Raw genomic sequence first — 15,413 nt, forward strand, 5'->3', positions numbered from 1 at the left:
CGTAGGATGTTTGAACACGGGAACGAGGGGCGTCAGCGGGCCTTTCGAACTGTTTATCCTCATTCCGCTGTTTGTCTCCTCTGTGTCTAAATGTTTACTCGTCTGACCTCGTGTTTATACAGACTTTGGGGTGGTAGTGTGGGGTGTGGGGGGGGGGAGGGGGTTGACTTATGGACGGGGTGCTGTGGATAGAGGTGCCGTTGTCTCGAGGGGGCGGCTAGCGGGGTTAGTCTCGATATCCGGGCGATGTCGGGGAGAGCCTGGTAGGCCGAGGGCCACCGTCTGACCGTCTGTTTACAGGACTCCAGGCCTGGCCAAGATTCCTCTGCTAGTCCTCCCTCGTCTGGTCGGCCCCGCTCTTGTTTGAACAGAGCTCTGGAGTGTGGCACCCATATATCATTACCATCCTCCTGTGCCTGCTCTGGGGGATCAGGTGGCTTAAATACTTCTCCAGCCCAGTCACCCAAAGGCTGTTTAGTAAGCCGAGTGTCAAAATAAGGAGGCTGCTCGTTGTGCCAAAATAAGGAGGCTGCTCGTTGGCCTAGAGTCATCAATCTCGGAAAAAAAAAAAAAACTTCTTCCTGTGGCGTGAACCTGGGCACACTGTTGTGTCTGTCTCAGACACAACATCAGGGTCGAATTTCTCATTGTTTTTCGCTGGAAGGGCCTTGTTGTTGTTCGTCTGGAGATGTTCAGGTTGCAACCCAAGATGTCTGACCTAAATATTCTTGCTATAACATGTTTTTGAGTCGTAGTTTTGATGCAAATACGGAACAGAAGATGTTCGCTAGCTTGACTGCCAAGTTTGTAACAATATATTCTGAGGATTGTCTGCTGCCATGGTAGTGTTAGCACAGGTCCTTGACATGTCATTGGTACTCTTGCTCGCTTTAATTGAGAGTGGACTAATCTGTTGTACTACCTATTTCTTAGAAGGTTGGAGCAACGTTTTTCTGAAGCATCGCTAAAACATTAAGCATTTAGATTTAGAATTATGATGGCTAGTGTCCGTTATGACTTTGTGACTCGTCTGCTTGAACTCAGCCTCTAGTTTCACGTTACTCGCACATTCGCAGAATTCGAATGAAGGTGTCTGTTGTATCCGCTGGTGTCTGGTGACTCATCGACTCTGAAACACTTATCTGGTCCAGCGTTACTTGGCCTACTGCACTGTCAACTCAATCCGGGCGAGTAGGCCTGAAACAGGGTGAACCTCCAGCACGGGAGCACATCTGCACGCAGGCCGCCCGCGCCTCCTCCCAAACCCCCCCCCCCCCCTCCCCAGGGGCTTGGTCCTCGCCACATCCCTGCAAGCGGAGCCCCCTGGCCTGAAGACATGGCGCACATGTGATATTAGTTGACCCTTTAATTGATTTTACAGCTTGAAGGCTCCCACCGCAGCCCTGCTCTCGCGTACAGTCCCGCTGTACTTTGCGCCGTGATTTACGGCCCTATTCTTTAATTCCCCTCTCCTGCCCCCTGATATACAGCCCCCCACGCCCAGGGTGAAATCAGAGCGCAAACTTCAATTTCAAGCAGCCCGCACGGTCCAGCTGCCCGTTCCAGCACTGCCGCTCCAGAAACTGGAAGTGGCCCGACGGAGCGAGCTCTGAAGTAGCAGTTATTGTTATTTATTATTATGATTATTTATTATTTCTGTGATTTATTATTTAAGTGTTTACATGTTCAACATTTGTATTTTGTCTCTAAGGAGTAATGACCAGAAAATGTTATGCTGATTGTGAGGGGGGAGGGGGAAAAAAAACGAAACAAGGCAGGAGTCCTGTTTGCGTCACGACGTTAAAAGCCAAATGATAAAATGCGTTTGCTTTTCACAGAAAAAAAAACAGTCATGTTAAACTTTCCTAGCACTCAGTCTTTTTTGGAAGGAAAAAAAAAAAGAAAGAAAAGATGTTTGTGAGATTTCTGAGGGAAAGCTCGCCGCACAGCTGTTACCCTGCTGTCCGAACCACCCAACGCGTTCCCGACCCGGACTCCACTGTTTTGTTTTGTGTTTTTCTTTTTTATTTTCCGGGCCCAAATATTTACCCTCCGGGGCTGAGACGAGGAGGAGAACAAAGACGGGGCTTCTTTCTAGCGGCGGGGCGAGAGGCGGCCGTCCGACCGAATGCCCACCCGCCCGCCCGCGCGTGTTTGACCGGGGCTAATGTTGACACAGACTCGCTCCGTGTCAGAAACGTCCCTTTCGAGCGGCGCGGAAAAGTGAATTACCTCACGCCGCTGCGATGTGGAATTAGACTTTCTTAGCGGGTGTACGTTCAGTCATTCGGTAGTCCGCCGTTAAACTTGTGACTCACCCGTCCCGGAGTGGTTTGATGTTTTTTTTTGTTTTGTTTTTTTTGTTTATGTTTTACTGCCCCGCTTGTGGTGTAACGCCGTGAGACTTCTGTGGAAATCCAGTCGAAACGATCAGCAGGGAATCCGGTGAATCATTCATTAAAATGCTCTGTAGTGCGCTACAATTGTTGGGAGGGTTTATAGATTACTCACGCTGTTTTTTTTTTCTCTGTATTTTAAAAAGAAACTGTAAATCTGAGCGTAAAAAGGCCTCTGTTGCCCGGTTGTCCTCGGTCTGAAGGCGGTTTTACAGCTGTAAATAACGGCAGCTCCCAGTCTCTTGGCCCCCGCATTCGCTGCTTTCCCCTTCCTTTGAGCATTTAATTAGCCGGTTTGATTGAGCTCTTAATTGAACGGCGATTTAAGTTTGACGGCCCTTGACAGGGTACCTGCCGTTTGTCCCTTTGTGAGAGAGATGTGGCGGTTTTTGGGGGGATTTGCACTAACCGAGCCGTACAGGTAAAGGCGTTTCTTCGACCCCGCCGCTTTGTGTGAAACCCAGACAAGCTACGCAGCTAGCGGCTCAGTCGGGCCCAATTAAATAAGGAGCCTCGTGAACAATGGGTGCCGGTTTGCCCCGGATCAGCGCTGGAGAAACGTTAATATGCTGTTTCTGCGCTGGCTTAACAGTCCCCCACCTTCAGGGTTTCGCATGTTATGCCTTCCCCGGCCGTGCGATGAATTGAAATCCATGGTTTGATTTGGGGGCTGTGTTGAGTGGGGGTATTGGGGGTAAGGGGGGGGGGGGGTTGCTGTTGAAGCCGGGGGTCCCAGCACACTTAAATAAAAAGCTCAAGCCTCTTTCAAGTAGTCTTGATGCGGAAGGGGCTGCTGCGTGTGTTTATTGTGGGACCCCCTTCCATAAAGAGCACCTGTCACTCCAGGTCCGGGGGGCCAGCTGTTCGTCCCCCCCCGGCCCCTACCCCCACCCTGTTCCTCCACCCATAGTAAATACACCTTGATCCCCCCCCGCCAAATTGCAGATGCCCAACGGTGAAGTGAGATTAGGTGCGAGCTCGTAAATCCACGTTTAACGCTATTTATCACACAGTACGTTATGATGGGGGGGGGTTACGCGACAACCCATCCGTTGAGCTTTGAGGAAGAGCAGGCCAGTGCTATGTGTGGCCAGGGGGAGGCGGGAGGGTTTGGGGGGGGGGCTGTTTTCCAGGAACAAGAGCGATGGTGAGTGTCTGATTAAAAGCAGACTGAGAATACAAACAGAATCACCTACAGCCCTACAAATAACGGTCAGGTTGGCTGGCGGTTGGCTGGCGGTTTGCCGGGAGACGCTGAGTACATAGCCCCCCCTCCCCCCCAGGAAGGGAGCCACGGTTATGGCCACGGGGGGCAGGATTTCACGCTTGCACGGGTCTGGGATCCGCCGAGTCGGTGAGCGGAGTCCCGAGCCAGCTCTGAGTTGTCATAATTTACTCCTTCGTTTGTTTACGTTCCTTTCTCTCCCGCCCCCTTCTTCTTCTTCTACTTCTTTTTTCTCTTTCCACCCCTCTCTCTTTTCCTTCGCCGGGTGATTTATAAACCCCTCCATCTGGTTTTGAGGTGTCTGCGGACAAACAGGCCTGTCTTGTTTTCAATGTTTCAAATCGCATTCTTCACCCAAAAACCCGGAGAGAGGGGGGGGGGCGTTCGGTCACCGGCCCCCAGGACGCTGCGGTCCCGCTTGGTAAACGTCACCTCGGAAAAAACGGGAGGAGGGTGCACTTTCGTGCTCGCACGCACAAACACACGGATTCTGTTCACGGTTCACCTCAAACCCTGGTCTGTAAAGCAGCAGTGGACCGTGTTCCTCCCTCCCCTTGTTGAACCACAAACACATGTATCGCTATGGAGAAACATGAAAATATTTGTGTCCAGGTAAGTTTAGTGGAATCTGACTGCAAAAATGCAGATGCAGTCCTAAAGGACCGAGGCCCAGGTGTAAGTGGCTTATATATTACTTTACTCCGAAATTGAAACCTTTTCCAAAGCGATTCAGGGCTTTCAGAGCCCTCTTGCATTTCTCATACCTGTACCGGCCCTGCTAAGACAAAATGTCCTCACAATGATAGTGGAACGTGTTGTGAATGTTAAAACATTGCCATGACATAACAGCAATGTTGTGAGGACATTTCATTTGTGTTAGTCGGGTACCCGTTGACACATTCTCCAAAATACGCCGGGCGAGAGGTCAGTGGAGACGAGCGGCGTGATAAAGCCCGGAGCGGGGATGGGAGCACGGCGAATCTGCGGCCGTGGCAGGAAGAGGCAGGAAGGGAGAGGTCGGAGGTCGCGGGCATTCGCCACGCCTGGCCGTGCACTGACAGCACATGTGGGCCATGTGGTGCTCATCAGTGGAGGATGTGCTGTGGGGCGGGGCGGGGCGGGGGGGGCACCGGAAACCCCGCTGTCACCCCACCCCACCCCCGATTCTGTGTGTGGCTGGGGGACGTCCCGCACACCTACCGCTCCGGCCCACCCGACAGGTGACAGCCGGCCGGGGAGAGGTCACTGGGGTAGGGGGAGACGGCGGGGCGGGTCTCTTAATGTGGTGGAGACAGAGACCTGCGGGGTCCAAAATCTGTCCTTCAGTAGGATTGCATGCTTCTCTGCCCCGTGTTATGAAGTGATAATTGGGATGGCTGTTCATCTTACACGGACACACACACACACACGCACACACACTGACATACACAGACCCTGACATGCAGACACATACATACACCAACACATGAGCACATGCGCACACACACACACACACACACACACACACACACGCACACATACTGCCCCCATGCACTGCCTGACCTCACTAGGTGAGGCTGCTCTTCAATATCACATACATACCAGCCCTTCAAGCACTAAATTCACGAGGAAATCTGCTTTTTCCACTTCAGTGGGGATGAAAGCTAGGAAATGGCTGTTTTTATTGTATTCCCATTCTCCTTGTACACGTTTTTTCTGTCACAGTACTGAAAGTTTAAATGTTGATTAGTTTGTCTTTTGGTGAACATTTCCCCCAAATGTTTTCAGCTTGATATGAGTGGTAATGTCTCACTAGAGGCTTGCCTATAGGACCCTAGCCAAGATTATGTCCTACTACACCTTGCTTCTATTTTAAACCTTCCCCCTGCCTAAGGATGTTAATAATTTTAATGTGTCACATTTCAGGGATGTTTTAAAATATAGCTTTTATTTCAGCCGGTAGGTGAACTTTGTTTAGCCAGGCTCAGTTCCATTGTAGTGGCAGCCTGGATAATCAAAGTGGGAGTTATTTTAGTTATAGTTGCTTAAATGTGTGATTTGGACCTTTTAAGGCTAATGGGTTTTGACATTGTGAGCTGGGATTTACAAGGTCAGAGGAGAATGCCAGTGTGGTTGATACATTTGATACATTTGTTTGTATGAAATGTATGAAAAGTGGACCAAAGCCATAACTCAAATTCCATTTCCAAAGGAGGCTGAAGTCCATCTATTATTACAAATGGAAAGTTTAACAATTCAATTAAAAACAATAAATACAATTTTTTTAATTATATTTTGATGGCGTCCCATTTATTTGAATGGATTCCTGCTGTAGTGTGAAATGGGGTCAGTCCCAGCTGAGCTTCCTTGTTTGATTTCTCTGTGCTAAGAGATACTCCTGGGATTGGTATTAAAAGAGCTCCCAACCTGGGCCTTTGAATCTCACACTGTGTTCATTGGTCCGTGTTCTCAGGCCAGTCTGAAGCTAGCGTTAGCCGCTAGCCGCTGTGATGTGCCGGAGTGTTCTGGAATGTGGACGCGCGCGCGGAGAGAGCTCGCGGCTCTGATCCGCCGAAGCGTTTGATCCCGCGGAGCAGGTGTGACCGTGACCGTGACCGTGGCCGCTAACGTAAGGTTCCCCAGCACATGTGTACCGCGTGGATGTCTCCCCTGCCCGTCCGCCCGCTTTTCCCCTTTCCGCCTGCTGCCGTCAGGCTTTATCTTCTCCTTTCACACTCCGTCACGTCTGGCGTTCCGCTGCCCTTTCTGACCGCGGAGCAGACCGTAAACTCGCAGCGCAAGGAGCTCCACCATAGAATGTTCCACTGGAAAATACCATAGAGTTCACTGTATGGAGCCCCCGGGCCAGATTGCTGTACCGGATCAGACCTGGGTGAAGTAAGTCATTGTTTTGGATTCAGTTATTTTTCTATCCTTAACTGAGCGTAGACACTTGTCTGGTGTATTGGAACCTATGAACTACTCTAAAAATTTGCAAACCCTGCCTTCTGGTCCTCTTGGTCGGCTCAATTGCACCGGGCAAGATCAATTGAGCACAGAAAAGTATTTGAATCCAAAATAATTACGTGTTTGACCCAGATCTGTATCAGATGCCACCATTTTGGCTCTGCTGCTTTAGGTTGTTTCCAGCACATCAGCGGACAGAGGCTCACCGGACAGATTAATCGCCCTGACCTCTGGGCAGCTGTTCCAGGTTCTGCGAGGGGGGTACAGAAAGGGGTCCCGGAACATTGTCACGTCAATCACAGGCTGTAAACCAATTGGGGGGTTCAGCGGTGTTGGTGTCTGACCAGTCAGGAGCGGTAGGCCAGCTGTGGTTACCATGGCAGCCAGCCGCGCAGACTGGCGGGGTCTCTGAAAGGCCGATGGCGGACAATAGACAGATACCAGGACATCCCAGCGCTTTTATGCCACGGCCTCAGGTTTTAGTTTTTTTTCCTGAGGGATGTTCTCATAAAGTGCTTTAAAGGGATCAATTAACGAGGCCTAAACGAGGAAAATGAAAGACTGGGAATAATGTAACGATAAACTCTGCCGTGTAATTAGAAAGCGTCGGGCTACACGCGAGAATGTGAAAGATAGAAAAGGGAGTGTTTGGTTTTTGCTAATGTCGGTTGGCTGTGAGCCTGACGTTCTGCTGTGGATGAGCTTTGTTGGGCATTGGCCGTGTATGGTGTCGTAACAGCACGTCCTCCTGTGTGTCCTGACCCATCCGTCTGACGCTTTCCGTTCTGTCTCCCCCCCCACGCAGACACCCCAGGATGCGGATCAGAACCGGCCTGCTGGACGCCCACCTGTACTGCCTGAAGAAGTCCGTCGTCCACTTCCTCGCAGAGAACAAGTGAGGCTTTTTATCGTTTTGTCTTTCTTCAGTCGCTCTTCTTTCTGAGATTTTGTTGTTTTATGTAAGTGGGACCCGTGCTGTACTTACACCCATATTTCTGCATGTTTCTCACACGCATCTGAATACTGTAGGTTTCACACATGACCCCCCCCAAAAAAAACCCTTTCTCTGCGACCATGAGAGAAGCTGTCTTTTTTCCAAAGTATTATGGTCATGTGGGACACTAACCGCACATGGACACAAACATGCTCACAGACACACTCGCATGCACACACACACTCTCACGCACACACACACACTCTCTCTCTCTCACACACACACACTCTCTCTCACACACACACACACTCTCTCACACACACACTCTCTCTCTCACACACACACACACACACACACACTCACACTCTCACACACACGCACTCACACTCTCACACACACACACACACACACACACACTCTCTCACACACACACACACACACACACACGCACACACTCTCTCACACACACACACACACACTCTCTCACACACACACACACACTCTCTCACACACACACACTCTCACACACACTCTCACACACACACACACTCTCACACACACACACACTCTCACACACACTCTCACACACACACACACACTCTCTCACACACACACACACACACACACTCTCACACACACACACACACACACACACTCTCTCTCTCTCCAGGCCTGATTGTGTTGCAGACCATAAGGCCTGTCAGTGTGAGAATGGCCATGCTGGAGGGCCTCAGGCAGCAAGGTGTAAAGCTGTTTTACAGTGTGCTACCTGAGCAGTTTATGGGCTGCCAAGCCCCCCTCTGAGTGGGGCTGGGAGGGCCCTCGCTCACAGCTGTGCGTAAATCTCACTTCCTGTCTGCTGGGGACACTAACCCGCATTGTGTTTGCTTTTTGTTTTTACACACAGGCTTGACCGTGAACATGTACAGGCTACACGCGTAGCAGTGTATTTTCACCCCACACTTCAATTCACAACATGAATGCAGTGTGCCTGCTTCATTTGTTTATTTACTTAGTTATTCATTTTCTTAAATGAAGTAATTTCATTAAGTGGCTTTTGCCAGTTGTGCTTGTAACTGTCCCAGTTTAGTGCATTTCGCATGAGCGTACATTTAATCTTGAAGAGAAACCGATAAAACATTCACTTGTCATTCTGTGAACCATGTCATCAATGTTACAGGTGGCGTGGGGAATTAAGTTTGGTTTTACGTTGGCAGAGGTTATACATTTTCATGATTAAACATTCAGGGTGAGAATGATGGTGCAGTTCATACATTACCAACAGCCATTTGTTTTAAATTAATAATGCTGAAACCTTGTATTGTGTGTTCTTAATTGTGATAGACATATTCTGAAAAATGAATGTCCTATTGGACAAAGAGTCCACCTCGTTATCGACGGCGAACGTTCATTTCAGACCTGCTCACATCTGCCGGACCGTGCATTCTTAACGAGTCCAGGGCAGTGGCTTTCAATATGAAACAGAGGCTAGTAATTGCCTCACCACACCCCCACCCCCACCCCCCCACCCCAAACCCCACCTCCGGCACCCCACCCCACCCCCCCTCCATACACACACACACACACACACACACACACACACTCCCTTTGTGCTTGTTAAACTCACATTGTGGGAAATGTGAACAGGTCCTTTAAGTGGTGTTGAAAATAAGCGCAGGTGGCATTTCCTGGGAGCTGCATTAATACCCATTCAGCCGCTGTTCCTCCAAAGAGGAATTTTCGCCGGGTTTACATAAATACGCACCGCGCCTGCTTGTTCCCACAGCTTCTCAGCGCTTTGACATTTTAATTCAGAGTTCTCCTGATATAAATATCATTTTGCCTAATCTGCCCCCCAGACGCCAAGGCTCAGAAAGACCCGCTTCCCCCCTCCCCTTCTTCTCTTCAAAGTGGGTTGACTTTTTTTTACTCCTTTTCTTTCACATTCTCTCTTTCTCCTCTCTCTCTCTCTCTCACCCTCTCTCACTCACTCACCCTCTCTCTCTTTCCCCCTGCATCTCTTTCCCTCTTTCTCTCTCTCCCTCTCTCTCCCCCGCCTCTCTCTCTCTCTCCCCCTGCATCTCTTTCCCCCTCTCTCTCTCTCCCCCTGCCTCTCTCTCTCTCTCTCTCTCTCTCTCCCCCTCTCCCCCTCTCCGGGGTGTTCTGCCGCGGAGCGTTCAAGAAGAAAAATGGACAGAGTAACTGTTGTTTCTTTCTCTGCATTCAGATGGAAATTCTAATCTCCCCTTTAAAAGAAAATAAAAAAGCGAGGGAGAGAGGGGAGAGATAGAGAGGGACAGAGAGATTGAAAGTGTAGGGGAGAGAAAATGAAATTGCCCCCACGGGCTTACATGGAGGTTTGGAAAACATGATTTCGGCCCTGATCCCTTTTTAACCTGTTCGGGACCCATGAACTCCCGTACGCCACCAAGGGAAACTCGCTTCTCAGCCCGCTCCCCTCTGATGGAACGCGGAAACTGCGTGTGGGCGCCGGGCGTCGACGGCCGACGGACCCCCGTCGCACCCCGCCCTGGCCCCTGGAGCTGCACCGCTCCGCCGGCCCTGCCGATGCCTCTCTGTGTGGCTGAAAGCAGCAGTGATGTAATGGGCTGGGGCAGCACTCGTAGATTTATAGTGCCTAGAAACCGTCACGTGACCTGAATGTAAAGTACGTTTGAGTCCCAGTCCTTTTTTCCCCCTTTCTTTCTGCCACGCTGCACCCTTTGGTTTTTGTATCGGTAAAATCAGTAACAGTGTCTTCTGCACGTTCTTGCCATTTTGAAAATTAAAGGGTTATTCAGGTTGTTAATACGTTTCTTCTCAAGACAGGGACAAAAACCCCACACAATTTTCAGTTGCCAAACTGTTCTTAATTATCAGCTCATTTTCCCTCCCAGGTCCATCTCTTCTATTCGTGGTGAATTGGTTCCTTATTTGGTGCGCAAACAGTTCTCCAAATCTGTCGGGTCACAAAAGAACAAGGAGGATTTGGATCAGAACCAGAAAAAGGACACGAACACAAGCGCGGGTAAGCTTCTCCCGTAACCATGACAACCTCACTGGCTGGGCCGGCCCCCCCAAGTGCTAGACCTGGGGGTCAGCCACCAGCACAGTAAATCATTCTGTTTGGGTTTTTTTAGAATAACAGATTTGTTTGTTGGTTTCCCTGATGAGAAATCTGTGTATTTACAGTGGGGCACGGATGTAAGTAGCCCTTTGGTTAGCCTTGTGGGTAGCCATCACTGGATTTGGTACAAGGCGGCAGGTGGATTCATCGCTTTATCCGAACACTTTAATTAGATTGATTGGGCAGGGCTCTGTCAGCAACTTCACCTTCGCCTGAACTCAACAAATATTTGTCTTTAACTTCGACTTTCAAATATGTTCACGTATTATTTTTTCTTCACAATTATAGATTCACTAGCTAATGCTTGTAATTGCAAGTCATTTTGTGGTTTTATTTGTACATCGCTTTTTCAAAGACACTTCATAGCAGCGATCATCAATCACAGTTTTCCACCCTCCCTTTACCTAGGTGAGAAGACAGTCTGACCCATCAGTAGCACTAATTCAGATAATTACCCCGAAGAAAAGAAAACCAGGGCTGGATTTGGATTTGAGTGACAGATTGGATGATCCCTGCTTTAAAGAATATAGGGAAGTCAATGTTAAGAACCAGGCGAGTCCAGGGGCTCACTCCAGTAGCTTATTCCTCACCTCTTTTCTCCTTGTTCCTGGTCTGATCCTGAAATTGATCGTGGTCCGCCATCTTTAAGGAAATTCCAATCCGTTAAGTGTTCCTTCAAGGAGCTGGAAGCCAGGAGCTCGAAGGCTCCTGAACATTTCACGAGTGCACACCAGTGCATCCTTTGCGGAAGTATCTTTTCGGATTGCACAACATAAATGATCCACCTCTCACCACCTTCCACGCATCAGATACTTCTGTAACTGACATGTCTTCATACTGCCGTTTGAAGGAGCGAGGGCCTTCTCTTTGCCTAATTCACGTTTTCTTGTTTCCCATCTTCACCTCCCTTTCTTGCCTCCATTACATTACAGTACAGTACATTACAGTACAGTACAGTACATTACATTACATTACAGTACATTACATGAATGGCATTTGGCAGACGCTCTTATCCAGAGCGACATACAACAAAGTGCATACCCATAACCAGGGATAAGTGCGCTGAAAGACCCTAGAGGGAAGTACAATTTCAACTGCTACCTGCACAACAAAGATAAGGACCAGGGCCTTTTTTTTTTTTTTTGGATTTTTTTTTTTTGGATTTTTTTTTTTTTTTAAACAGACAAAAGTATGACCAAACCCCTTGCCTTAACTAGCGAAACACTGCTTACCTAGCCAAACTAAAAATACTGATACACAAAAAAGTTAATCACAGAAAGACAACAATTAAGGTTCACAGGGAGGTAGGGAGGGACGGGGAGAGGTGCTGCCTCCCTGATGGGTTGGTGAGGAGCGAGGAGAAGAATAAGGAGGTGGGAAAAACAAGCGATTGAAATGAACCCCAGGAGACAGCCTTAAAGGTCCCATGTTGTGGAAAATTGGTAATTTCCCTTATGAATTTTAAAGGAGTTAAAGGTGCTATAAAAACAGTGTGAAAGTACTGAAACACACAGTCCCCAAATAAATCCACTCCATAATTCAATCCGTAAAAGAAAATTAAAAACATTTAAAACGAGTCATTTGGACTTTGTGAAGTTCTCCTAAAACAGCCTGTTCTTGGTAAAGCTTAGGGACGCTGCAGAATGGACGTGTGAGAGATTGTCTTCGGTACTTAAAACGTACTCTTATGCGAGTCACAGCCTAAAATGAAACTCTGGAAAAGGTGTACAGTATGGGACCATTAATGGGTCATAGGAGATGGTGAGGGTCAAGCCCATCGGCGAATCTGCCCTCACGCCCCACCGTTCCCCGCCCAGAGATCCAGATCTCCTCCAAAGACGAGGAGCAGCTGCAGCTGGCGCGGGAGAGGTCCTGCTGGAACGATCACCACGGCGACATGTGCGAGGCCTACCACGGCGGGAAGCTGCGCTGCTACGTCCACATCATGGAGGAGGGCCTCTGCTACCGCGTCAACACGCTGGCCGCATACATCGAGGCCAACCGACAGGTGAGGCCCGCGGGCTGTGGGAATCAAAGTCTTAAGTCTTAAGTCTTGAGAAAAGCGGTGCTTAGCCCTTTCAGGGATAAGATCACCCATACAGTGCAGTCCATAAGTATTTGGACAGTGACACTGTATATAAATGGCTGCAGTTCCTACATGGTATGGATGTAATTGCCTGGACATTATAGCTGGCAGTCATCTACTTTAACCTCCTATTCAAATCCAATGTGCTGAACCAAAAAGCAAAGGTTGTCCAAATACTTTAAGACCACACTTTATTTTATTAGAATGTTCTTAGCTGAACATCCTAATGCTGATGTAAAAGCGATGGACTTCTAGAACACTGACTTAGAATTTTGAAAGAACATTCCAGAGAACCTACTCTTCAGAGGGTTAAGTGCTGCACTTCACAAAATGCAGCTTCCTGATTGGAGGGGGGGGGGCAGGAAGGAGGGCTGCCAGTGCCTGGGGGTGGAGTTCAGGTTCAGTTCCAGTGTGATGTAATGCAATTACATTTCAATTCACTCAGTCCAGGATGTGTTAATTACAATATCCCCGTCGAACCTTGTGGGCTTTATTCCCAATTCGCCATTTGAATTTCAGTTAAATTTCAAATTGAATTTCAGTTAACTTCCTGAATTAACTCAATGGAAACGATCCTGAGCTAAACTCAGCTGGGAGAGTCTGGATTTGAGGCCCCAGTGCGTAAGGCGAGATATAAACGAACATTGTGCTTCAACAAGTGCAGTTGCACGATGGAGCAAAACATAGTAAGATATTGTAATTGTATTGTAAGGATTGCCTTAGGTCTTTTGGCAGTGGTCCTCATTCCTAGTCTTGGAGAGCCGCAGGGTGTGCTGGCTTTTGTCGTTACTCAGCAATGACTTGATCAGTTAAAACAGTTGATTAAACGGTTAGCTCACCTCACCTGGTTTCTTTGGTCTGAACTGGGTGCTGATATTGAGGTGAAAACAAAAAACCAGAACCCTGCGGCTCTCCAGGACGAGGAGTGAGGACCACTCTTTTAGGGATACCATACCGATGCCTTTAAAAATGTATGTATCATATATAGGCGTAGACAACACATTGTGTGCCTTGCTGTCCTATATAGCCATACGCATTATGTTATGCTATGTTGTATTACATTTTATTATGTTATGTTATGTGATATAAAAAATCTGAAACACTACTGGTATGCATACTCAGTGGTGAATCCGAATGCCTTTCCCACCATGCTAGATTATTGGATTTGGGAAACTGTGCCTTGTAGGAATTTGGTTAATGCACACTATAATGCTTGTACAAGAGGATCGCATCGTATTGCATTAGTAGAATCGGTCATTGGTACATTGGACTTCATTGCGCTTGATTGAGCAATTTGTATCAATGTATTGGTCATTCAGTGCTGAATATCGTGCTGGTAGATAGAAACACCTCGGTAGCAGTGCCTGCTGCCTATTGTCTGGCGGGGGGGGAGGGGGTTGTGGCTGTATTTACGGAGTCAAATTTTGTGTTTGAAATCCAAATAAAACTATTTCAAGCCCAAATATTTTTAGGAAAGTTGTGAAAGAAGCAGAGTATTGCTTTTGCAGCGTTGGAGTAATTTTAATTTGAAAGTCTAAAAGCCTGATCGGGTTTGTTCTGGCCTTTCTTGTGTTAAAGACGAGAGCATGAGGGAGCAGGTCAGATATGGGAGTGAGAGTTTATGGGAGTGGGTCTGCCAGCCTGGGTGGGGGTTTACCGTGTCACCTGGGAGCCAGCAGCCCCCAGCCCTATCAGAGAAATCCTGGTGGAAGGGTATAGCAGAGTAAGCTCTGACTGCAGAACGCTGATTCCCCCGAGAAGCAGTGCTACAGCGATAACTGCGTGAATATGCGGTTCCCCATGATGTTCGGCTTCAAAAATGGCCTCGGAAATGGTGCATCGTGGGAAAGGCTTTTGGGCGGTCCGGTTTTGGCGTAAAGTAAGCCAACGAGTGTCCCTGCTGACCGCGCCACCGCTGACGCTGACCGCCGGTCTTTGCCGTCTGTCCCAGGCCCCCAAGCTGACCGAGGAGCCCGCGGTCCACCCATCTGCAGCCATCTCCGAACGCAGTCTGGTGAGACGGGGGGGGGCGCGGGGGGGGGTGGTGCGTCCTGGGTCCCGATTGGTGCCGGGCTTCTGTCTTTACTCTCCAGGGGCGGGGCCAGGCCCCTCCCCTTCCTGCTCTGCTCCGCCCATTGGCTCTGCTTCTCTCCCGTCTGCTCTCTCGTTAGCTCTGGTTACCGACCGTGCCTGTTACCACGGCAATCAGGAGCCCAGATTACTGCGATCTGTTTGAAGGCCTGTCGGGGCTGTGTAGTAGTCGTCGCCAATGCGTTTGAAGGGTTTCTGGATTGCAGCGATCCAGCAGGTTTTTCCCTTGTGTTTCCTCCTTTGATTCGCACCAGACATTCACCAACCAGGCCCCAGAATCAGAGGCCTGTAACCCTTTCAGTGCCCAGCCCAATATCACGTGCCTCCACCAAAATCCCAAGGGGTTTTCGCTTTGGTTGCGAAAATGTTGAAAATATAAGGTTGAGAGTGCTATATGGCAATCTTTGGATTTTACGGTAGTTACGCTTGGGACTGAAAGGGTTAAGGGACCTTCAAAATCCACTAGGTTTGGTGTTCTGTGGTGAGGTCACACGGTGGCATTATTGTTGCCATAGCAAACACTGGCCCAGAGGGTTGTGGGTTCGAGTGCAATCTATTTTGTGAAAATGTATGTGACATACAGATTTAGCTGTATATTATTTAGTTGG

The 15,413-nt window shown here is 48.8% G+C and overlaps 1 protein-coding gene across 3 annotated transcripts in view; it reads left to right on the forward strand.

Annotated features, from left to right (window-relative positions):
* Positions 1 to 15,413, forward strand: part of eif2b3 (eukaryotic translation initiation factor 2B, subunit 3 gamma) — a 47,555-nt gene that overhangs the window by 20,142 nt on the left and 12,000 nt on the right. For 2 of the 3 annotated variants that reach the window (XM_061243164.1, XM_061243165.1), the window contains exons 6-9: positions 7,373 to 7,462; positions 10,399 to 10,529; positions 12,446 to 12,636; positions 14,666 to 14,728. In XM_061243164.1, coding sequence (XP_061099148.1) covers positions 7,373 to 7,462; positions 10,399 to 10,529; positions 12,446 to 12,636; positions 14,666 to 14,728 — 475 coding nt within the window. The remainder of the gene's footprint in view (positions 1 to 7,372; positions 7,463 to 10,398; positions 10,530 to 12,445; positions 12,637 to 14,665; positions 14,729 to 15,413) is intronic. The other variant, XM_061243166.1, reaches the window with a different exon arrangement.

Source organism: Conger conger, chromosome 5 (genome assembly GCF_963514075.1).
Source record: "Conger conger chromosome 5, fConCon1.1, whole genome shotgun sequence".
Classification (NCBI taxonomy): Eukaryota; Metazoa; Chordata; class Actinopteri; order Anguilliformes; family Congridae; genus Conger; species Conger conger.